Genomic DNA, 25,742 nt, shown 5'->3' on the forward strand with positions numbered 1-25,742 from the left:
GGGTAAGCATCTATCGCCCTAGTTTTTGTGGTGTGTCCCACATGGCTGGCTCTTGCTGGCTTTTATTCATCTGATTCAGCATGTCCAATCAGCATTGGAGTCAGCTGAGTCCATCTGTGAATTAGATAATTTTGATAGGCAGTAGGGGTGGGAATCACCAGAGCCTCCACAGTACGATATTATCATGATACTTAAGACTCGATAGAATTTTATTGCAACTTTTAACATGTATAACGTGTATATATTGTGATATATTGCCATTTATTACCTATTATAAATTGTAAATTATGTCTCCAAAGCAAAACTTCAGTCATTGTATTTGCAGCAAAATGTATCTAGTGGACTGAAAATTAATTGATTTTATTATTCAAGTACGCTACCTAATTTGCACTTGTAATATTAATAATTTATATAATTCAAAAATCAGTACTTGGGACTGCATGACGATACGATATTCCCACACAAAAATGTTGCGATACTATGCTTTATTGATTTTTAATCCCACCCCTAACAGGTAATTAAGATCAGTGCATGAGGAGAAACGGAAGTGAGGAAAGTAAACAAAAGGCTCAAGTCAAGAGGGAGTGAAATCAAAATGAACTCGTTATATAAGGTAACATTATATTTTAGTCATAAAAAAGCGCAGAACATAGGCTACGTGCTAGTTTGCTACTGACTGTAGTCTTTCTGGTGTGTTCAGGTGCCACATTTTGGCTGAGACATGGCGATGTGGTCTTCATAGCCACTAATTCTTTGGTCGGTTTGGTGTGTCTGGGCCTTAAGACATAAAACTCATATAAATAATCAAGAACAGAGAGACAAAAGCTGTAAAGTAGGAAAGAAAATATTTTAATTAGTTTTCCCTGCATAGTCAGATGGAAGAAGGCACATACAGAGTGATCAGCAGAAAGAAGATCAGTTCAAAGCACGAGATAGAAAAAGGGAAGTGAGAGGCAGAGAGAGAGATGTCAGAGCATCTACAGAGATGTCATGTCATTGAGGGCATGGTCCAGCTCCTCACTAATGGCCTTGTACTTCAGCTTCTGAGCATACAATTCATCTGGAGGTCAGAGGTCGACAGGAAGGAGTCAGGGACAGCAGCGACACAAACCAAAAGCCAAAAGCAGGATAAGAATGAGAGGCAGATGGAGGCAAAGAGAAGAGGGAGGAAGGAGAAGACAAAAAAGAAATAGGTCAGGCTTTTTAAAGATGCAGAAATGCTTGGAAGAAAGGACGATGCATATCTAATTACGCTTGCGGCTCTTTAGCTGGGTGAGCTTTGAGCATTTAAGCCTGCTTTGAATGTCTCATAAAACTGCTCCAATAACTCTATAAACTCAAGTGCCTGTGGTTTAACAACTAAATGATGATGACCTAAAAACATCCCAGCACATTGTGTCCTCTTTGTGGCGTGGCCGACATGAAATAGTTGTCCTTCAGAAACAAGGGTCTTTCATTAGCTTAGGGGTTTCCATATATTTGGCAGGGAGCCTTTTGTTTTCCACAGAAAACATTTCCAGTGTTGCTGAAATAGGACACTCCTTCTGGGGTCTGTGTCAAACTCTGTGGTGACGTGCATGTGTGCAATATGATGGATTCGGATTAGAGATGACCCACAGAAAACTCCACTAATCTGCTTGTGGTTCATCAACAAACGTGTTTCCTATTATACTAAAGTTGAAATGCATCCTTAGGTCCAGATGACTGGTCATTTATTTAAAGCCAGTCATGAATAGCCTTTATGTTGTGTTGAAAAAATGTATACTTTGGTGTAAACAAAGTGGTGCAACACTGTGACACATGAGCGGTGCTGATCTCATACCTTCCAGGTCATCAATGGACTTTTCCAGTTTGGCCACTGTTCTCTCTGCAAACTCTGCACGGGTTTCAGCCTGAAGGAAACACACAAACACAGTAAGGTAAAAAAAACAAAAAACAAAACAACCTAGAACACAGTGAGTTCAACATACAAGACAGGTTTTCAGGAGCCTTTCTGTACCTTTAAAAAATAATTATAGAGATGACATATTTTACATTTTGGTTTTAAATGCCTGCAGATATTAAGCTGATAAAATGAATGAACGACCTGCTTAAATCACCAATTACGTTACAAAAATAACTGATCTTGGGGTGTTGGTGGCTTAGTGGTAGAGCATGGTAGACCATGTACAAGGCTGTTGCTGCAGTGGCCCGGGTTCGACTCCAGCCTGTGGCCCCTTGCTGCATGTCACTCCCTCTCTCTCTCCCGCTTTCACACTTGTCTGTCCTATCCATTAAAGGCAAAACTGCCCCCAAAAATATCTTTAAAAAAAAAAAAAACAAAAAAAAAAAACTGATCTTAAGTGTGCAATAAACAGAGGCACTCCCAGAAATTTCTTGTAGGGGTGGCTACATGGGCCCACTGACATTTTTCCGGTGGTACACCAAAAATAGCTACCTGAATGTAGCTCCAGTTCTATGAGTATGTGCGTAGCCCTCAAAACTACAAGCTCAGCTGGACCCAGTCCCATGTGGCTGAGCTTCCAAAGGGAGTCGAGCCGCGGGAGTGAGGGTCTAATATAGAAGTTAGTCACCCACTACCTCCTGATGGAGTACTGAGTACAAAAGATATTTTTCAGGGTGCTAAGGTGGTGCCTCGGAGGGATAAACCCATAGCAAAGCCCGTTAAATGGCAGAGGACATAAGAAATAGAACCCAAAGCCATAGCTTAATTTCAGGAGTTCTATTATGCCTTTGTAGCATAGTTATGGTATCACATAGGGATATACTTTGGTTCCTTATTTTTATTTTACAGCTAATATTGCTAATTATCTGACGTTTACAGGCTAATAGTAATACTAGTACGCTTCACATTTTGAGCTCCACAACAATGAGAGTTCAAGGGACCCCTCTGAAAATGACCATGTCAGTTGTTCTTTCAAAAGAAATTTAGCCCTGTTCCCGACAAGCTATGCTGACATGGTTGGTACCAATGGATGCCTTAGACTGTATAGTTTCACAAGACACAACTATCTTTGCACTAGCTTAGAAAATAAACATGCCCCCGCCCCTTAAAGACAGTTATGTTGGCCTCCAATTGTACTTGCAAGCAGGAACAGGGACCAACAATTGTATCAGGGTGGCCATGGACCCCCATTCCCCCCCTTGGGACTGCCACTGGCCTCGAAAACCTAGCTTGTCTTTTAAGAGGGTGCATACAGTAGAGGAAGACAGGATGTGGGCACTATCCAGTTGTGATGCCCATCCCAGTGCTTTTTAGAAATATCACAAAGGTGACACTGCTGATTTGTTTCACTCTAAAAACATACAGTTTGGTGAAATCTTCTGTTTGGCTTTGGGATGAGCAGAATCAGGATCTCACCTCCTTCAGTTTGTCAGTGAGAACTTTGATCTCCTCCTCGTACTTGTCCTCTTTTTCTGAGTACTGTTGACACACAGAGAAAACAGAGAAAAAAACATTACCTAATAAGCGGTAGCAATACAAACACATGTTCACACAAGCTTTCACCTACAAATACAACAGAGTGAATAGACACAAACACACACTCTCTATCATCCAAGGTTTTATAATTGCTCCAACAGCTTTGGCACCACACCCTCTGAGAAGTGCTACATAAAGAGGAGGGTAGTGGCACGAAAGAGGCGAGGTGTTGGCCTGGCCTAGGAACAAGTTGTGCCAACCATGGCAGGCCTGGCTGAACAAAGCTGTCGCATGAATCACTAAAGGAGGATGGTCATGTGGTTAGCCTGGCATGCTGTCATACTGCCTGTCTGTGCCTGGGGAGGAATGTCATGTAGCAACAGGAAGAATGAGCTGCAGGTTTCTACTGGCTGCTCGTGTATACTGAAAGGCCTTACGCTGCCATTAATCCTGCGTATACAACAAAACAGCCTCAGTTGCTAATTTGTCGTGTGGTGGATAAGTTATCATGCAAACATATATTCATGCAGCGACATCACAAAGAGTTGAGGTCTTGCACTCTTGATACCTTCAGGTTTTCATCTAAACAGCCTGAGGGGAAAATAAACGGTTGCGTTCTAAGTAAAGCCTGATGATACACAATTATAATGGAGGTAGTTTGAAACAATACTTTGGTGATGTGGTATCCATTCCTACGCACTCAAATTACTGTCCACTGAGCCACGAGAAGAGCCCAAATGATAGGATACAGGGAAGTGGAGATGAGTATGTACTGGGTGCCAGACCTGGTGTACGGTATGTACTGTTGTATATATTTAGGTTGTTTATTCACGAAAGAGAACGAAAGCAACTCTATAAATCATCAGTCAGTCGATTTCTGACGATATTCCCTGACCAATCACTTGAGACCAACATATCCGCCTGCATCTAACGTTCATCATTTAAGGTCCACACTGATGTGTAGCACTGCCAACATACCTGTTCTGCCAGGGTTTTAAGAATGGAGTGGAGCAAAGTAAGTATTAAGAAGACAGCCTTGATAGCAGCGCCTGTCTTGTCTGTAGCGCTCGCCGTCATTCCTTCTCATTGGTTCCGGCATGCCACTCAACAACTACTTCATTCTATTTTAAATGAGGAACCACTGTTTCATGTCAAGATGCCAGACTTGTCAGCCAACATGAACTAGAGTGGGCGGAATAAAAGGTCTGGACGCAGGCAATTTGAACACATTACCTACCATAGACTCAGTGAATGCATTCCAACTTGGTGAACAAGTGGTTTTTACTCACACACATAGGCCTGACATTATGCTTATCTTGTACATTACTGGATGAAAAAAAAGTTTGCTGCAGTCTGCTGCATTTTTTCCTATGCTGACAAACGCCCCTGATTTCACAACTCAGGAAGTATTACTTAGAAACGTGTGGGAGTGTCACTGACAAAGAATTTACCCAGTCAAATCTGACTGCCTACCATTGAATGGTCATTGAATCGTGCTGTTTTTTTGGGCTCACTGCACATACTGTCCTCAGTACTAAAACAGAGCAGAGAAGCTCGATAGACAGACAGATCACGTCTCTTAAACAGTCTGTCAGAGGGTATACAACCTCTACCTAACATATAGCAAGAGCGCAAACTTTGGCTGCTGAAGCATGATACAGTGTCCAGATAAACTGCAAGTCACAACAACACTCGACGAGCCTACGCATCAGCTTGCTGTTGCTCTGAAAATAGGTTGGAGGTGCTTCACCAAAACAGAGCTAGGTTGAGCAGTTTTTCAAAGAAGCGACATGCAACACATCACTAAACCTGTTCACTGACACACGCAGCAGTTTAGAACATCTTCATTGGGAATCACTGAAACAATCTGATGTTCGTTCGCTCACTCGTTTGCATCACAACGACACTGATTTTGACAGAGTATTCCTAATGAGAGAGCTCTCACTAATAAATGTAGTCTTTGATTTTGAAACAGGAGCTTTATGTTGTTGTTATGTTGTGATTAGGTAGCTAAAAAAGGATTAAAAGCCCAGACAGCCGTTCTGATGGTCTTGCAAATTTGGATAGAGTAACTTAGGGTGCTTTCACACCTGCCTTGTTTGGTTCGGTTCAATTGTACTCAAGTTCGTTTGCCCCCTTAGTGCAGTTTGTTTGGGCAGGTGTGAACACAGCAATCCCACTCTGGTGCGCACCAAAATAACCGGACCAAGACCCTCTTGAAGAGGTGGTCTCGGTCCGGTTACAAACAAACTCTGGTGTGGTTCGTTTGTGGTGAGAATGTGTTCCGACCTCGATCCGAACCAACTGCAGTCACATGACACACTGTTTGGGTTAAACATGAGCATGTTACAGTCTTGGAGGATTATTAATGTGCGCCTCCTCCTGTACTGCCTTAATATGCACATTCAGCACATCCAATGCATCAAAACATTGTTTTCTAGTTGGAGCCGCGCCTCGTTTTCAAACTGTATGGTTTGACTAAAATGAACAATGACAGCAATATAGTCCACGATGAGCAGCGCTAAAATCAACCTGCGTAGTTGTCCCTCCATTGTGACATTAGGAAGTGTCACATTTATCTTGCAAGTGTACTCTTCTTCAACGCTTTGTTTACTTCCTGGATTTTTCCCGCATGGAAATTCTGACCAATCAAGAGCAGCTTTCTCGTGACATCTGATCTGGTCCGCTTGTAAATGCTGCCGTGAGAACACAAACCAACTCTAGGCAATTATGCAACTTTGAAACAAAACAAGTCCCTGATTCAGTCATCACTGTGCGTATTACTCACATGCAACATGACACTCACCTTCTCAGACTGGGCTTCTAAGGACTTCAGGTTGTTGGTCACATTTTTCAACTCCTCCTCCAGGTCGGATGCTTTACTGTGGAAACAGACCAACACATGCTCAGTTTTAACGAGAGAAATGGGCAAGGGTATGTGTTGTATCTTTGCTCGTGCCAGTGAGTTTACTGGTTTTACCATTCTGCGAGTTCGGCCCTCTCTTCAGCTCTCTCCAGTTCTCCCTCAAGGATCACCAGCTTACGGGCCACCTGGGGGCAAAAACATTAAAACTTTTTGGACTTGAAGCACAGTAGAATCGTAAAGGCAAGAGTATGTCAGATAAAAAGTGCATCTCAATTTCAGGATGTTAGTCCTCTCACCTCCTCGTATTTACGGTCGGCCTCCTCAGCGATGTGTTTAGCCTCCTTCAGCTGCATCTCCTGTATCTCCATCTTCTCCTCGTCCTTCATCGCTCGGTTCTCAATCACCTTCATCCCTCTGAGTGCACAGGACACAAATAAGGCTTTAAATTATGTTGTGAAAGCCAGGTGACGCTGTGAACACACACGATTTCACACGCCCAATCCTTAAATGAAACAAAATCACAATCCTAAACTGACCTCTCGCTCTCATCTGCGGCCTTCTCAGCCTCCTCCAGTTTCTGCAGTGCCGTGGCCAGCCTCTCCTGGGCACGGTCCAACTCCTCCTCCACTAGCTGGATCCTACGGTTTAGAGCCGCTACATCACCCTCCGCCTGAGAGGAGGAATAAAAAGAGAGCAATTTAGTCATTTATTCATTCAACTTTAAATCCTCCGAGCCGCTCTCTCCTTCCCCCCTCTTCCTCCAATATAAAACAGGAAGAGAAGGAAAAGACAGCTGTGGGGGGACAGAAAATCGACACTGGGATAAGTCCACTCTAAAATAAGTGAGTTAATGCTCTTGGACAGCTAAGATGAATGACATAGTTTATGCTTTATAATTTTCAATCATGTTGAGGCTTGTTAAAACCGTGTTGACAGTGGAACAAAAGACAAATAAGACAGGGAGCAAAGTGTAGTTTCCAGGAATCAGGTGTGTTGCGCTGTCCTGTTTCCATTTCCCTGACCAAACCTCACCACCTCTGTTTCTAAAGTGATCGTGTATTTTGGAAATACTGATGATGGCTAATTTTCTCCACATGTTCAGGCTTTTTGTATAACAGACTTTTTAGCTTCACTTTCCACCATGCTGCAAGTGTGAGACAGTTTTTATGTTTATGCAAAATAAATATACAAAAACTTAAGAGTTGTTATTGTATATTTCAAACTGCTTGGAGGGGAAAAAGTAACTCTGGTGTTTTCCAAAGTTTCACCTGTGTTACCACTGCAAAGACACTGCGCAGTTTCTTTTAAAAGCTGTTAGCAGTGGATCAAGGCAGTCATGATGGGGAGGCGGCAGTGACATAAACATTTAGTGCAACAACCCTGCAAGGACTCTTATTTTGAAAGTACCTCTTATAAATATGTTTAAATAAAATCAACTGAATACAACCATGATGTCATGATTATAGGGAGATATTTTTGCCTCATCATCACTCAATACTGAGTTTGTGTGTCATGTGCAGGGTTTCTATTTCATGTGTCCTGGAAGATTTAAATGTTTCAGACAAACGTGAGAAATTCCAGTCAAATATTATCTGTGTTTATTGATCATAAAAACAACTGATAGGCAGGCTATTTAATTAAAGCATGACATCATCAAGAAATCCTGATTAGTATTATTTTCAATAATCTACTTTTACTTATACATTATATTCCAAATAAAATAAGTCTCTTATAGACTTGTAATAGACTCATATGCATAATAATGCTATTTAAAAAAAAAATAATAATAATAAATAAAATAAAATAAAATAAAAATAAAAATAATAAATATTGCCATAGCCTGCATTGGTTGTGGCACCACCTAAACACAAAGAATTTCCCTCAGCTTTAAGCCTACATATTCTCAGATAAAATAAAACAGAATTTCCAAACAAGCAGGAAAATACACATAGGCCTATCTGGCTCTGACAGTGTGCTGCTGCCAACTTGAAATCAAATAATTTCCATTCTCTACAGGCCTTTTTTTCCAAGAAAATAAGAGTAAAAAATCTTTGAAAACAAATGAAAAATGGCTCATATCATTTTACTTCTTAGGCTTTTTTGCAGCACTGAAAGGAATTATTTTCATCTGTCATTATGACCAGAGAGATCTGAATATGAGTCATACTTCGGACCAGTAATTACCGGATACCGTAACCCCTGGTTTTGCTCCCTCATATGAAGACACTAAGACTGAATCCACATAAAGAAGTCTGACTGCACATGAACTAAAATACATTCAATTCTATCTGTGAGTGTGATACTGTAATGTATTCCTCGTGCTCTCTGGGGCCGCTCATGTTTCACAAATCAATAGTTGTCTAGCTGATGATAATAATAATAATAATAATAATAATATGTGAAATGGAGACAGCTGAAGGTCCCTGAAGCATCTTGTATAGGAGCCGGGCCTATCTGCAATAAACACAACTACTAACTGCTGAGTCTGGCTGGAAAGTGTAATCCTTTTTAATATTGGAAGATCGCGGGACTCCGGATTTGAATGAAACTTTCACAAATGCTCAATTTCCGGTGAGTGTGAATGCAGGACTGGGCCGAGCAGGGTGGACAAACGGGCTTCTTCTCATCTGCCCTTGGTAAACAAAAGCAAAGATGGGGAAAAGAAAGCAAACAGACAACTATACAGACATTTCCTCTCCTTTGGACAGAGAGTTTATCTAACCACCACCTCCTGGGGAGCCGCTTTCACACTGGAAACCGTCCAAGTCCGTTTTCATACAAAAGAGAGTCCACTTTTAAAAGTTTACAACCAGGCAGCTCAAACAGCGCCACATAACTGCACTCTTGAACCGCTACAACGGTGAATTATTCATTCAAACCCAGAGTCCTCGCACAGGTTTACTCCCTGTTGCTAAAGCGAAGCAGCTGGGGACTTCTTAGACAAACAGACTTTATTCTGTGCTCGGTAGCAGGGCAGCAGTTAGTAGGTCAGTGACTCATTAGCTTAGTCATTCAGTCCAGAAGTCAGGTTGCCAGTCATATCAACAGTCAAAGTGTCTGCCATTCAGCTCACAGGTAGGTGAGTCATTCCGATATGCATTTGGAGAGATAAAGTCACCAAGAGAGACAAAAGAGACGAGACTGGCAGCGAGGACGAAAGGTGACACTGCAGAGAGGAAGAGCCAGCTCAATGGAAAAGAGTTATTATGTCTGTTTGTGCTGAGAATAAATAGACCTCCATCCAGTCTATTCTTCCATTCAGTCATAGGCTCAATATTTCAGGAAATTAAAGCATGGTTTCCTGCTTGCTGGCATCTGGCACAGGGCTGTATTTTTTTTTAATTTTTAAGAATTTCTCCCTCTCGTCTCCATGTCATCCTAGACTGCTGACTAGCCACTCAGTCTTTCCACCTCCTTTTTCTCTCTTTCTTTCTCGGTCCTCTCTCAGGTCTTGCCCTACTGCACCCGGAGCTGCCAGGGGAGGCCACTGATATGAGACAGGAAATGTCTGTCAGACTGGCGTTGACATGCCTTTAACCGGCCGGCTCTTGATAAAGGAAAACCTAACCCAACACAGAATGAATGAAAAGTCGTAAATCGGTCGAGCATCTTGAAATCTCATCAGCAACGTCCTTCACACAGGTCTGCGTCTGTCAACACTGCATCTGGCTGCACGGTGAGAAACGTTGAGCAGAATCACACCGGAGCCTGAAATAACAGATATTGTTACTTCCTTAGTCCCGAATGAAACAATGTGCTGCGAAGAATGCTGTCTGCACACAAACAAACATGCTATTCATGAGCTTTAGGGCCGGTTACACTGGCACATCAAATGCTGTAATGCACATCCAGACACACGCACGCTCTGCAAACATGCAAAAAGACACTCGCATTCTGTCAATCTCTGCCTCGCACAAACACACATCAACAGGCAGCTGGCAAGTTTCCTGCCCGGTAAAACGTCTGTCATCAAGCAACACACAAACAGCAAGTCTAATACAACTACCACCGCCAAACCAAAGGCTAATACTACTATGGTGGTAGCATATCTACGCTTGCAATCAAATATGTGAAACCGTGTGTGTTCTCCGTTATCAGATTTTCACAATCACCAGGGGGGAATCCCCTTATAGACAGAGACGCCCTTGTATAAAGTAAAAAAAGCTTACGTACATGCAGCACATACTCTCATGCCTTTAATTTACTCAGCCATGACCAGAGAAGAGCTTTTCCTGTAAGTCCTGAAGGTAAAATATTGAAAATAGATTCTGCAGCTGCAATGCCTTAAGGACAGCAACACAAGCTCTTTTAGTATTTAAAGCTTTTGCATAAAAATAACAAACCTGACAGTAACGTTAAGGTAAAGGTTACAACTACTATGTCTAACAAGAGACTATTACTCTAAGAATAGATTTTAACGTCACTTTACAAATGAGGACCTTGACAAAAAAAGTGGCGGAAAGCCAGCTGCCCGACATCCTTTCATTTCCTCCCTCTGATTGTTCTTTCTTTCAGAGCTGGTATTCTCTCTCTATCTGGCCATGCCCCTTCCTTTAGCAACCACTTTGCATTCTCTGGCTGCCAAGGACGCACGCCGCCTTATATGGTAAAACAAACTATGGAGAATGTTTGTGGTGGAGTATCAGGAAGATTGTGGAAGCGAGCACCAGGCAGACACACACACACACACACACACACACACACACACACACACACACAGATATGTAAAAGATACTGGACGACAAGTAGCTGCTCTGTTATCAAGCTGGCTTAATATGTAACACCAGTGCTTAAAGAGGTGAGTGGTATGTCAGCAGCTGCTGGCTACTTCACAGCTCCCTTGGACCAGTTAGTGCCTGAAATGACATTCAGTCACAGTGGCTACAAGATTCTTAAAGAAGCTGTTCGACATATTGCCTTATTTGCTTTCTTGCCAGAAGTTAGATGAGAAGCTTGATACCAAATCTTGTGTCTGTACAGCCAGCATGTGGTTAGCTTAGTTTAGCCCAAAGACTGGGAACAGGGGGAAACAGCTGAAGTGTCTCTGTCCACAGTTCACTAGTTAGCCTTTTCATTATTTGGATGTGGCAAGTGGGTCGTTTTGTTATCAAAACGTTGTTGTCTAAACGTACAACTTTTTTCACAATGAAAATGAGAAACGATTCTGTTTTCAGTGGATCATTTTTGTGTAAACATGGACTATGTGTCAGCCCTGTGATGTGGTGAAATGTCCAGGGTGTACCCCACCTCTTGCCCAATGTCAGCTGGGATAGGCTCCAGCACCCCTGTGACCCCCAACAGGATAAGTGGTTATGGAAAATTAATGAATTAAAGTTTTTTGCATGGATTAAATAAATAAGATATAATGTGCTAATTTGTCAGCTTTAAAGGTGCAGGTAGGCAGAAATAGTTACTTCAGGCAACTTATCCTTTAACAATGGCTCATGACATTTTACGAAAATGCACATACAATGGGTCGTATAATATCTAATGAATTAGCATCCCACAAACGATGTTATATACTTTACATTCAGCTGCATACTAAGCATAAAGTTACGTAGGTTAGGTTTAGGCGAGTAAAGTTACTTTGGTTAGGTTTAGGAAAAAAAACTAACTAAAGTAACTAAAAAATTCACTTGGTTCTGAACACCTGTCTCCTGGGCAAAGTCCTGTGTTTTGTGACCCACCCACCACCCCAACTTGCCTCCTTACTTCTTCCTTCTTTACTCCTGTGAGTGCATTGGTCAGCGCATTGGTCACACAACTGCAGCCTTCCTAATCACTTGGGTTACACAATAGGGAATTTTTTGTCGATATCCAATATGTAGCACCTCATTGGGCCGATAGCCGACACTGATATCGATATATCCACTTTTTCCCTACCTAGTTTTAGTGATCATCAAGTCTCTGCTGTAGTGGAATTAACATCATATTATGCATGCATAGTCTTGTCGTGATGGCCCACCAGCAGATGGAGACAGGAAATACAACACTTTTCAGTGTATGTAATACTCATTCATTGTGCAAATCAAATAACTGGCTCATGATTACGTGGGTTACATATGAATCGTGGCACATTACTTTTCGTATGTATGCATACAAAAAGTGCATGGGAACAGCATGCTGGTAGCTGTTTACAGTCTTTAGGCTAAGCTAACCAGCTGCTGGCTGTCGTGGTATCAATCTCATTTAACTTGAGAGCTCAAGACTACAGGGAAAAAGCAGTAAGTGTATTTCCCAAAATGTCAGTTTAATGTCAGTGCTGCCTGGTTATTCTGAGCGGCGTCAATAAGTGCCACAAACTAAAACACAGTGGAATACAGGACTGATGTGCCATTCCCTTCCCCTCTCTGTCACTGGTGTCGACTTAGTAAACAGTGTTACCGCCTGACTTGAAAATACAGCACAGTTCCACTGGGAGTGCCTTAAGAAATACCTGAGTGTATTACATGTATTAGAGACAGGATCAAGGACAAGTGAAAGAGGAATCTAATTACTGGCTGATTCCAGGGCAGTGGGCTAATGAGCTGCACAATGCTGTTGGGGTTCAGGGGAAGTTATTCCTGACACCGACTGCAGCTCGCTACTCTTGGTGTGAATGTGCCTCTGAGAGTGTAATCTTTTCCCATAAAGATCTGGCATGCAAAGAGAGCTGCTCACAATGTATAAGCCTGCCTGTCATGAGGTGCGATATGTAAAGGAGGGTCATTAAACTTCCAGACAAGCGTCACAATGAGATCTCTCTCTCTGTGCAGAAAGTAATTTGTCAGACTTTCTCACAGGTCTTGAGCTAGTTTGAGTCTTTTGTTCAGGCTCTGACGCATAGCACTGAAGTGTCTAATCCTAACAAGAGATTCATCACAACCAATTTGTGAGAAGGCTCTTCAGGGGGCAGTTGTCCTTCTTGGTTTTGCTGGAATTTACATAGATCTTAATAACATTTTAGGACAACAGCACAGGTCTTCAATAGCGTGGCTTCTGAACAAACAGAAAGTAGGTGATTTAACTACTAGCAATCATAGCAGCAGCTTATCCCAGCAATAAAACTTTATATACATCTTTTCAGACTAAATTAATACCATTTCTACTCTGCAGTACAAGCAGACAAACTGATCCAGCTTTGGCAAATGCATCATTGAAAATGTTATAAGCATCTCACTGAGCCTTGCATGCAGAAATAAAGTAAAACACCAACATCATTTCCACTCTCTAAATGCTACTTAATGACATTACAGCAAATTTAGCCTCGCTAGCACCAACCCGCAACCCCGGTCTGCATAATCAGCTAAGCCACAAGCCACTGACATGGGAGTTTTCTCCAGAATACCAGCGACTGCTAAAACGCATCAACATGTGGCAGTTATATTTGGAAAGTTGAGCTATTCCCAGGGAGAAAGTCCAAAGAAAACAGTGAAACCAGGAAGTAAATCTTTCCACAGAATCTGCTGGAGTCTGCTAGAGGCCCGGCGGAGAAACCGTCAAGCCCGCTGACCGCACCAAGCAGCAAACAGATGAAACCTCTACTTCATTCTGACAATCTGATGAGATGAAGGAAGTATGTCTAAATTACTTCCTGCGATTAGCTTTCAATATGAGATGTAAGTGAAGTCAAATGAGCAAAACTGTCATTATGTAGAAAACAATTTTAGTGTGTATAGCAAATCCAATGTCAATGTCATTGTGGTAGAACAGATCAAAAATTCTATGTACAGAGACAAATGGTTGAAATCAATAGTTGGCCTCCACTGTCACAAGAAAACTACCTTCAAGTGAACTCAAATGAGTGGATGTGAATCTTTAAAAGGAGCAGTGTGTAGGACTTAGTGGCATTTAGCAGTGAGGATTGCAGCCAGCTAAAACATCTCCAATGTGTTGAGCATCAAACCCCGGTTAGGATTCCTTTAGTGTTCATTGTGCAGGAGGTTTTTAACAGGTGCCGAATTAACCGTAGAAGTTTGTTCCTCTCCAAAACAAACGGACACAGTGATTTAAAAAGGTAAAAATACTGAATAAAGCAGTTTCACTTTAAAATAAGTGTTTTTCCAAGACTGTTCAGCTGGTCACAGAGGGCCTGCTAACTACAACAGCTGAGGCAGAAACATGAATGGCCCTATATGAGCCAGTGTTTGGTTTGTCCATTAAGGGCTACTGTAGCAATATGGCGGACTTCATGGACAAGGGCAGCCTCCATATGTAGATATAAACGTCTTCTTCTAAGGTAACAAAAACACAGCAATTCTAATTTTCAGGTGATCACACACACTAAAGAAAACATAGTTATTGTATTATATTAAATGTCTTTAATAAACCCTACACATTGGACCTTTAAAATGTGTTTCAGTATTAAACTTTCACTTCACTAACTGTTAACTAACATAGCAACACTCCGTCCACCACACACACTAATCTTCCTGTTGATCAGGGCTGCAGCTCAGGGACAGGAAGTGTTGGGAGTAGAAGCACAGGAAGTGCTGGACCAGAGCAGGCAGACAACATCCTGGGTGGAGCAGCTGGGGTGATGGTGGGAGGGGGGTTTGTCAGCGGGGGAGACTTGCTTCCCAACGCTTATACTTGAGCGCAGTGGAAGCTTTGAGTCCCACTTCCCCTTTTATCTAGTTTTAGATATGGATCGGGTACGCCACAATCTGCATTTCTGCATTCTCTGTGGTAAAACACAAATTATCACCGTGGCAACCATCTGTTGTGTGATGTAAACATGACTGTGCCGAATATAGCATTCAAAAATTTCAACTTCAAAAAGGGAAATAGAAACTTTTGAGCTTTTTATTCTGTTCTTTGCATCATTTTAAAGTAATTTTTAGTCCCATAAACATCACAAATAGTGACATGTATGTCGAACGCCAAAGCAAAAATGGTAGATCTGCTTTTATATCATAAAAAGGAGCCAATCTGGTTCATCTGTGCTGCTTTCAGGGTCATGAATGAAGTCCACATCCTCATCCTCAGCCTGACTCTCAACTGTTAACCCTCAACCGCCAAACAAGTAACTGCTGTGAACACTGAAGAATGATCAGCTCATTGAGAATAACGGCCGTAAATAAAACACATCTAAGCAGGTCAAATGAGCCTTTCAAGACTGTGTCATTTCTCCGTAATCTCACAGAGCCTTAAAGCATTATCGTGCTGTTGAGTAATGTCTCCAGGGGCGTCAAAACCACACTAGAAATAACACGAAGCAATTACTTTTCTTTTTTAGTCAGATATGCGGCCAAGTGTTTCTTTATCGTCTGATGCCTCCACATTTTCAAACAGTGATTCATTACTTTTAACGCACTCAGCGAGGTTCCTGTTTTGATCTCCACCGTGTTCCAATGAAAAGGGGTTCTGTGCCGAGGAATAACTGCAGGTTGCCCTAATTATTCACATATGGGACCACACCAACCCCGCCACACAAGTGCACCGCTCTGACTTTGAATGCACATGGAGGGAGATGTGTGACAGCTGAGACTGCTTTCATACATTAAGGCCAACAAGAGACGGGATGGAAGAACTAAAACAAAAGGGTAAGGTATCCACTCGGAAAATGAAGGACTATTTGCATTTATAAGCACTATTTATAAACACTTTAAATACGTCATTTACACTCACTATAATGTATATGCAAGCCGATATGGGGTCTTATTAAGTGTTTATTGATCTATTTGTCAACACTTTTAACTCCACCTCTGAAGCATCCATAACTGAGTATACACAGATAATGAATGACACTGACATAACACAGTTGCAGCTATAAAAAAAGTCTTAAATGGAGTCATTAATTGTTCAAAATGTCCTTATATCTACTTATAACTACATTAATGTAATGTGTTAAGAACAATTTCTTTACACACCGCTCATAAATGATAAATAGGCAGATTAAAATAAAATGTTTCCGTTAGCATGTCTAAAATGCAAATGTTTAGCTGTCAGCCATGTTCTGAAAGCGCATTTTATCCTTAAAGCTTTATACTATTATTTAGAAAGATGTTTTCCAAATGGTGGATTTATCGTTTTAACCATGAAATTTTCAGTTATTAAAATAATATTTGACCACAAACTGCAAGTGTCTCTGCTTTTGTCTCTTAAGCAGTTTACATGTGCTGGGAAACAATCAGAAATTAATAGGAGGTGTGTGTCTTACTATCCCAAAAGATGAAAAATTAATGTGCACTATGCATTACCTACAATGCTTTTGATTTATTGCATGGCTGCAGGTTGGACACAATGATGTCCCTTAACAAAACAAACATTTATGGACAGTCACATGAGCAAACAGCATCACAAAGCTTAATCTTCAACGAAATGTACTTTATAGGCTATGTCTCAACATGTAGTGACAAACACACAACTATGACCTCAACCTTAACTTAAAGACTGCAATTACGCCATTTGATTACTGATGTGACTGAAGTAAACATACAAGTTCAGATCAGAACAGTAACCCACGAGCTGACCAAACGCCCACTTGTCAAATTGCTGTTACCTAATAGGCAGTCTGTAACAAAGGGGTAAGTCCTCCTGCACGCCAGCTCTTTTCATCATCTCAGCTCCTATATCTTTACAGCCACACCTTCCCCTCCCACTCTCCTTCAATCTTCCCTCTTGTCCTGTCATTAACCAGCTCCTATGCAAAGGATATGGCACCCGATGCCATAAAGCAGCACATGAAACAAGTAAAACTGTTACAAAACTGTGCTGGTAAGCAGGTTTTTCTTCCTCCAATCCAAGCTCTACTTTTTCTGAAGCTACGGATGTGGGCAGAGTCAAGAGACAGGCAGGTGACAGACATGGGTGAATACTCAGAAAAAGTCATAAGTCACTTTCAACACTTCCATGCGTGTAGTGTGAGAAACCACACACTTGTGGAATGTCAGCAATGAGTTGCGCCAATTACAGTGATGAGTTGTGCAACTGCTGCTGATACTGTACGGTAAAATGTAAACACATGAAAGGGTGCAAAAGTAGAGCCGCAACAGGGGCTGATATTTTTTTTTACCAAATACCTCAATATTGATATTTAAATGATATTATAGGGGTGACTATTGCTGCTGTCACACATTTGCACAATGAGATGTGTGATAAATAATCATCAGTAATGTGGATATAATGACTTAGTGGGTAAAGACAAATAATAGAACAGCTAGACCAGCCTTGTAGTTTAGAAAGTCACATTACTTTACTGTAATTCAACATTTAAAACCAGGAAAAGACCACACTTTCACTATTAAACTATCTGAAATCTAAGATGACATCTGGTCTCATGTCATACATAATGTCCACATAAATTGCCCAGCCATGGCTGAAAGTAACGATTATTTTTTATCACTGACTTAAGTTTGGTTTATAGAATGACAGCAAATAGCAAAAAAAATGCCCATGACAAGTTCCCTGAGCCCAAGGTGACATCATTCAGCTCTTATTTTGTCTGACCACCAGTCAAAAATCCAAACTTATTCAATTTATTATCGAGAAACCGCAATAAACTAGAAGATATCCACATCTAGAAAGCTGCAGTTAGGGGTGGAGCACTGTGTTGCAATATTCTGTGTGTCAATATCATATCATCACACAGTGCCAAGTATCAATGTTTGTATTAAATACAAATTAAACTTTGGGTAGTCTACTAGCATAATGTAATCAACTGCTTTTTCAGTCCACTAGATACATGTTGCTGCTGCAATAAAATGGCTGAAGTGAGATGATCTTATTAGATAAAGCCGGTGTTGACACAGTTTTCCTTTGGGGGCAGTTGAAATATGGTAATAAATAGCAACATATTTTATTGCAATACCCAGCATATCGCAACATATTTACAATAATATCTTGACCTAAGTGTCGCGATAATATTGTATTGTGGATCCTCTGGTCTAGCTGCCACCAGAGGATTTTTGCCACTTTAGCATAAAAACAAATCCATAACAATACTGGTCAACATTTGCTGTTGATGGACGAATCAGTTAAGTGAGTAAAAGTTTCAGCTCTAGTCTAAAATGGTACATTTTCCAGATTACTCTTCTGAATCCCTAATAACAGAGTAGGCATGCTTTTAAGTATATGGCCTTTATTTTCCTATCATCAGTGGAGGCAGGGTGGTATGGTGGTTGGGCATCCAACCAGGCAGCTGCTGCTGCTGGCACACATCCACCCTGCTGAAGTGCCTCTGAGCCACTCAGACTGAGAGAGATGAATTTCCCTGGAGGGTCAAAACATTACCCTCCTAATCTAAATGTTGGCAGCTCTCACAGCTGCTAAGACCTAATTAATAAGTGTTTAGGAATATAATATCATTAATAAGAAGTAATCTGGTCTGCACACTGGCTTGAGTGCTGTCTACGTGGTCTACATTATTCACAGTGGCACAACAGCGGCCTGTAAATCAGGCAGGACTGCGCATGCGCACAGACCTGCAGGAATCCAAACTTTTTTCATTGCAGACCAACGCCTTGCATTGTGGCACAATCACGCCCGCGAATGAATCAATGACATGAGCTAAGTTGACTTTTTAGAACCCGAGAGGTGAATATGGACAGGTTAGGGTGACGGGGTGAGTCTGACAGGTGACAGCAGAGAGATATATGACAAAGGAAAGACCTAAAGCAAAGTAGAGGATTTGATTGTCTCACTTTCTCTCGGAGCTCCCGTTCACTGTCCAACTCTCTCTGTAGGACCTGAGCCCGGTCCTCTGCGTCGTCGGCCTGCTGCTGCAAACACTGAATCTTCCTCTTCACAGCATCCACAGAGGTCAAACCTGCCATTGCTGACTGATTTCTGACTTAATTTAACACTAGTAGAGGAAAAAACGCAGTTAAGACTATTTCTGGGTTGTGCAAAAAAAAAAGTAGGCTACAGCCTGCTGCTTGTTTTGGTCTATTTAGGATAATAAAATAAGAAGAAAAATGACTTTGATCGGTGATTCAAAAAATCGATGTAGGTCCAAAGTCTTTGGAATGTAAAGAGTCGTTCAAGTGCAAGAAAAGTTATATAACCAGGAAGTAAGGTAATCCAGGTGTTCTCCAAATGTTTCCTCTGGTCTGTAGGAATGAGACGTTCATGAGCAATGTAGAAAGTTGTCCTCGGGAATGTTGCAGTTTTTGGTCCGAACACTTCAGAGTTTGAGGAGGAGGAGGATTAGAAAAGCTGCGCAGCGAGGATAGCAGAGAGCGCCAGACTGTGGCGGAGGAGGAGAGAGATGATTGGGATGATGAGGTCAGAGAGGGCGGGGCGTGTATCCTGTAGTGTGTGTGTGTGTGTGTGTGTGTGTGTGTGTGTGTGTGTGTGTGTGTGTGTGTGTGTGTAAAATCTGATCCCTGTGACTGATGTGATCACTGGTTCGAGAGTTTCCAAACAAAAAAAAACCAGCCATGATGAATTACTTTCAGATATTGTAAAGGCGCAGTGCCCATAGTTTAGATGTCACACATAAACTGGATTTGACAGTTTAATTTCCCGTCACAGACTTGACTTTAAAGTGAGAAGTTTCCATTCTGTTTAAAACATAACAGGCTATTTAATGTGGAGCATTTCATTGATTGGTATTGGCCCCAACACTGACTTTATGAACTGGATAGCATGTTGCCTGTGACCATCCATCCATCCATTATCATCCACTCATCCTGGGGCAGGTCACGCCAAGCAAGGCACCCCAGATGTCTCTCTCCCCATCAACGCTTTCCAGCTCCTCCTGGGGGACCCCAAGGCATTCCCAGGCCAGATGAGATATGTAATCCCTCCAGCGTGTTCTGGGTCTGCCCCAGGGCCTCCTACCAGTTGGACGTTCCCAGAACAACTCCAATGGGAGGCGCCAGGAGGCATCCTGATCAGATGCCCGAACCACCTCAACTGACCCCTTTCGATGCAAAGGAGCAGCGGCTCTACTCCGGGCTCCCCCCAGATGTCTAAACTCCTTACCCTATCTCTAAGGCTAAGCCCAGCCCCCCCACAGGGGAAAACATTTCGGCCACTTGTATCCGCAGTCTCATTCTTTCAATCACTACCCAGAGCTCATGACCATAGGTGAGGGTTGGGACGTAGGTGGACCAGTAAGTCGAAAGTTTCAGGTTGGAGAGAGTTGCTGTGTCAAGTATCGTAGGGTCAAGTATCGTAGGGTCTTGTTCACAAGTGAGCATTGCCCATGACCAACCCACATTAAAGACAACTTCTTTGACATTGTCATAATAAAAGTTTCTCCTCACAGTTGCATTCATTTAGTCATTGTGGACCACCAGTCTTGTATAAAATGATTAGAATGAGTTCGACACAGAAAAGTATTAATTCTGGTATATTGATATTGGTCAATACCCTGAGTTAGGGCCTTGACACAACAACCAGACGATTAATGTCCGGCCATTGCTAAGCTTCTGTCACCCTAGTTTTGGCAGTGTGTCCTGCACTGTTGGCCCTTGTCGGCCCTTGTCAGCTTTTATTCTCCAATTCAGCATGTTGAATCACTGTCAATAGACTGCGGGGCCCATTGCTGAATGAAATTACGCTGATTGGCAGTTCAGTTCAGTGCATGAGAAGAGAAACAGAAGCGGGGGCAGCAAACAAATGGATAAAATCATGAGACCAAAATATACTTCTTGTACTGGGTAAGATTATGTTTTTAGCCATTGTGCTCTTAAGCAAAAACAGCACAGTATGGCGCACGGTAAATATGTTTTGTTCTTTCAACATTGTCTTGTGTTGTTCTTGTGCTAACTGGCTAACTAGCATCTTGAATCTGTCCTCTCGGTCTTCTAGTTTCCCTTTTTTTTAATGATGATACACACTACTGCCACCTGCTGGTGTAGAGAGTTATTTCCTCTCACGCAGGTGCAGAACGTACGTGCTAGCAGGCCATTGGCTGTAGTCTCTGCTGTGTTTTCAAGTACAGCTTTTTGGCGTAGATGCAGGCAACATAAGGTGATGCAACAGTCGGCCTTCGTCACCACTAGTTCTTTGATGTCACTCTGGTATGTCTGGGCCTTTAGGGTATCAGAATCTGTATCAGGAGAGAAGAAGTTGGACCAATGCATCTCTGCCTTAGGGACCATAATATGCTGTAACACATTGGAGGTCACAGACCCATTAAGATATTAAAATAGAACAATCTCAGAAAGGATCACTGCTTAGTTACACTGGTCAGAGTTCCCAAATATACACAACCTGTGAAAGCTTAAAAGGTTGAAAATAAGTGACGAGATGTCTGAGATATATTGTGGAGACCTAAATGGATATATTAGACAATATCAGCTCATCACAGATGTCTCTGTATAATCATACATGTCAGTTGATAAGGTGCCAGAAACTGCAGTATAAAAATGGGAAAACTGTGATTAAAATTACTTAGAAACATGACATGTTTTGTATATACCTGACAGCCTGAGAGCAAGTTTATTTTTCAAGTGTAAATTGTTCGTCAGTATCTTTTTCTTATTCTATAACAATAAACATGTTTTAAGTAATCCTTATAGAATATGTTTTTGTTATGTAAGATTCTTTGTCATTTATCATTGACCTGACTAAACTGACAGCAAAAATCCAGCATCAGTGAGACTATAATATCACTGTTGCACTGTCAACTGGTTCATCATCTTAACAGTTCGCAGTGCAGTTGTTATATCAGATTCAACTTTGATTAGCAGGCGCAGTCTGTTTTTTCCACCATTTTAGTTCATTTTAGTAATTCTTGTATTTATCGCACTCCTATTGTTACTCCATTAGGCACTGGTTTTTACTTTTGCTCCTATAAAACACTTCTGTCTTGTATATTTGTATATTCTGCCAGATATTTAATACTCTATTGTTCTAAAACTGGACCCAGCGAGTGACCCTGCCTCAGAAATCCACTGGTTGTCTGGTCGGCGAATTGCTAAAATTGTGGTTACTGTACTTATTGTTACTGTAATTTGAAGCGTTCTCTGGCACAAGAATTTCCTTCAGGATAGATAAATTTGTTTAATTGAAATGGAGTTCAGTCTGTCAGTATGAGGTTTTGTGGGAACTTTGTGAGCTTGACTATGTTACAAAATTAAGTTTTGTGTTTCTGGACAAAACACAATGTTTGTCTGTGAAATATATTTTCATGGTCAGTTTAATTCGGGTGTTATGGGTTTTTTCAAAGGATGTAAGCATGCATATTTTAGCGGAACTTGTTTTTCGTAAGGCACTGTTTAACGCTAATATGTTAGTAGCATGTCTTGTGATTCATTTTTTTTTTATAAAATATAGTTTAACACCTTCTTTTAAAAACATTTCATAAGTAAATGGACATTAGATATAACATGCAGCAAACTAACCACAAAGTACATATAAACTAGTCCATACCCGTTGAGTACAGCATACCATACAATGACTTAGTCATACCAAAAAAAAAAAACATTCGGGCCATAGGGGGAGCCACAGGGACTGGTCGCATTTTAGCCATTTTTAAGCATTTTTCTGTTGTTATAGCGCCACCCAGTTGCCAATTAGAGTTAAATTTCTCCAGCCACCTTGAAGCATCCTGTTCTACATATCTAGCAAGTTTAGTAAAAATCGATATGGCGGTTAGGCCTAGGTAAGAAATTAGCTCTCTAGCACCCCCATTTTGTTTGATGGGGTCAATAATGGAGGGGTCCTCTCAGATTATGTGTGGTCATATGCCTACAAAGTTGCGTGGTGATCGGTGAAACCCTTGAGATGTTATACACCTTAATGTGATGAGCCACGCCCTCCGCAATATTCATTGCCTTATAGAAGCTCAGTTTTAGTGAGTTTTCCAACTTTTGCCAAGAGGGAACTTTAGATATTGGTCCCTAGATTATGTTCACAGAGTTTCATGCAGATCAGTCAAACTTCCTAGGAAGAGATCGATTTTAAGTGTTTTTAGAAAAAGTCACAATGGCGGAAAATCTATGTGACCGGAAGTTATGGGTTCTGAGGCAAATTTGTTTCTCATGAGGAGAGGTGTCTCTGTGCAAAGTGTCATGTCTCTACGACATATGGGGCACGAAATATGCCCATTCAAAGTCTGCAATTTCAATCGGTTGCTATAGCGCCCTCCTTTGGCCAATTGATGTAATATTGCTTCATTCGCATCCTCCCATGACCCTCTACCACTGTGCCAAATTTCACATGGATCGACCAAGTCAGTGAGGAGAAAAACGTGGAACAGACACACACCCACAGACAGAGTTTTCATCATTATATAGTAAAAAGATTCATATCAGACAAAGTCGTCCTCACAACATGGTTTTCTAGGAAATCTGTTATGTAAACGTTTAACAATCATGTATCATAAACCTTTCTATTTTGAGGAACTGTGTGATTGTTTGTCTTGAAGGTGTGAGCAAACTGATATCACCCACCACCTGCCTGCTCGCTGGTGATGTTCACCATGTGGGTGTAAATCAGATTTATGCTACATCCTTCATGTTGCTCTGCCAGCCCTGCCCGTGTTTACCCTCTCCGTTTCCTTTTCACACGGTCGGCCTCGTGAGCAAACAGGCCGGCTGGAACAAGCCAGGCAGCAGATCTCAGCTCGCTTCAGTTCAGGTTCAGCTCAAATTCAGTCCTGCCGTTGACCGTGAAGAAGTAAATCTCTCACAATCAATCTCATCTGTTGATTGAGCCCTTCTGTCTGATTTGCCCCTTTGCACCGGAAAAGCTGGGAGCATTGATTTCATTAGACACAGGAGTGTGGGGCTTTCTGTTTGCCTTAGCTGCATTCCTGACATACCAGAGCCCCCCTGCCTGCTCTCTGCTTTCCCTGCCCGGCTGCCCCCACAGTCCAGCTTTCCCTGAAAACTGTAACTGTTGCTGCTGTGAGTGCTCTCATCAATACCTATATTAAAACAACCTTCAGCTTTGCATCCTGTACGCCAATACTCTGATCTCACACTCCTGAAGACGGACTCTTTGTCTGGTTGCTTGAGCTGACAGATAGCTGCGATGACCTAAATACCAGCGCTACTAGTCGATGGTGCAGGAGCTATTTTTTTTATGAATCACAACTGCTGGCTTGTTGGGGTCTGTGGCTCACTGTTCTGCTTTCCCAGCCCCCTCCAGGTTTCCAATCTGGTCGTGCTCTTTGTGTGAATTGAGATGTGTAATGACTCGACTGCTGCCTCTAATAAGTGACATGTGGAGGGGGATTCATGGAAGCGCAGTAGAGCGGTTATACCGCCTGGAAATGTTGGTGTGTGTGTGTAGGCCCCACTGTAAATATGTGAAACAAAACTTCTATTTTTACCACAGTGGACGTTACACCTAGTCGGGCTCCAACCACAACTTCAACAACCACTTTTTTCCAGGGGCCCACTTGACCCACTTTACATGTGAGGCTTCTCGGAGTTTATTTAATCACTGTGTGAGGATAATCCAGCATGTCTCAGCCTCGGTCTCAGTGTCTGTATGTCAGACACTTCCTCTCTCTTTGTGTGTAGTACAGCGCTGCATTTCCCTGGGATATCCTTCACAATGCTCAAACAATACCACATCTTGGTGGCAGCTGGGAGAGGTTTTGTTTTCATCATTCTTCTCCCTGCCCACACAGTTTGCTTAGTAATGTTGCTGGAATGACTAGAGTTTTAGCTATTGTTATTGAAGTGGCATTTCACTGCTAAACTGGTATGATCAGTATTTTATCTGTGTCTTGTACATAATTGGGTATGTTTACAGGTATACTGATATTACACGATTAATCTGAATATGGCAATATTCTGAATTTGTTGTGGGTCATGTAAACAGCATTTTTGGTTTGGATTTTCTGAATTTTTCAGAACATAGCATTTTCCAATTAAGGGTCTGTGTCCACATAGCATTTTAATTTTTATTTTTACAGCACCACTGTCCTTTCTAAATCATTCCAGAGGAGGAGAGAGTGTATGTGGCCACATGAAGTCGCCTAGAGAAACAGCGCTGAGCCCAACATCTTCTTTCGGAGCACAGTTCCTTTTTTGTTTGGCCACTCGGAGCACTTCTAGTCAAGTCTCTGAACTTTTGAGAAAGGTGCTAGTTATGCCACTACTGCGTCTTTAGCTAGCTACGGTCCATCCTGAGCTATATGATATGTCAGTCACAGACTATCACAACAAAGACAGAAAAGCCCATTTGTGGGAGCTGATTGGCCGTACATTAATTAGAGTATGCACAGCCGCATTTCAGCACTGGTTGCTTGAGCATATTTAGTAGAATATTCATTTTGATTAGCCATGTAAACAGCTCTGCAGGAGCATTGTCTGTTTCAGAATAAGAGCAGAAACCAGAATATTTTGTGCCAGTAAACATAGTCAGTGATCCTAAAAACGGAATTTGTTTATATTTCAGCTCCCATCCCACTCTCTCCCTCTCTCTCTCTTACACACACACACACACACACACACACACACACACACACACACACACACATACACACATAGGCACACACACATGAGTAATCACACAGGCCTGTGTACACATGCACTAAAATGCCAGAGGAACCACCACTGAGAGATA

At 41.8% G+C, this 25,742-nt stretch overlaps 1 protein-coding gene across 5 annotated transcripts in view; it reads right to left on the minus strand.

The window, feature by feature from the left end:
• Positions 1-25,742, minus strand: part of tpm4a (tropomyosin 4a) — a 33,449-nt gene that overhangs the window by 1,933 nt on the left and 5,774 nt on the right. For 2 of the 5 annotated variants that reach the window (XM_049587392.1, XM_049587390.1), the window contains 6 exons: positions 6,824-6,957; positions 6,584-6,701; positions 6,402-6,472; positions 6,228-6,303; positions 3,362-3,424; positions 1,823-1,892 (listed from right to left, as the gene is read on the minus strand). In XM_049587392.1, coding sequence (XP_049443349.1) covers positions 1,823-1,892; positions 3,362-3,424; positions 6,228-6,303; positions 6,402-6,472; positions 6,584-6,701; positions 6,824-6,957 — 532 coding nt within the window. Of the gene's footprint in view, positions 1-828; positions 1,061-1,822; positions 1,893-3,361; positions 3,425-6,227; positions 6,304-6,401; positions 6,473-6,583; positions 6,702-6,823; positions 6,958-18,910; positions 19,466-25,742 lie in introns of those variants that run through there. The other 3 variants (XM_049587394.1, XM_049587393.1, XM_049587391.1) reach the window with 3 other exon arrangements.

The sequence above is a fragment of the Epinephelus fuscoguttatus genome, linkage group LG10 (genome assembly GCF_011397635.1).
Source record: "Epinephelus fuscoguttatus linkage group LG10, E.fuscoguttatus.final_Chr_v1".
Classification (NCBI taxonomy): Eukaryota; Metazoa; Chordata; class Actinopteri; order Perciformes; family Serranidae; genus Epinephelus; species Epinephelus fuscoguttatus.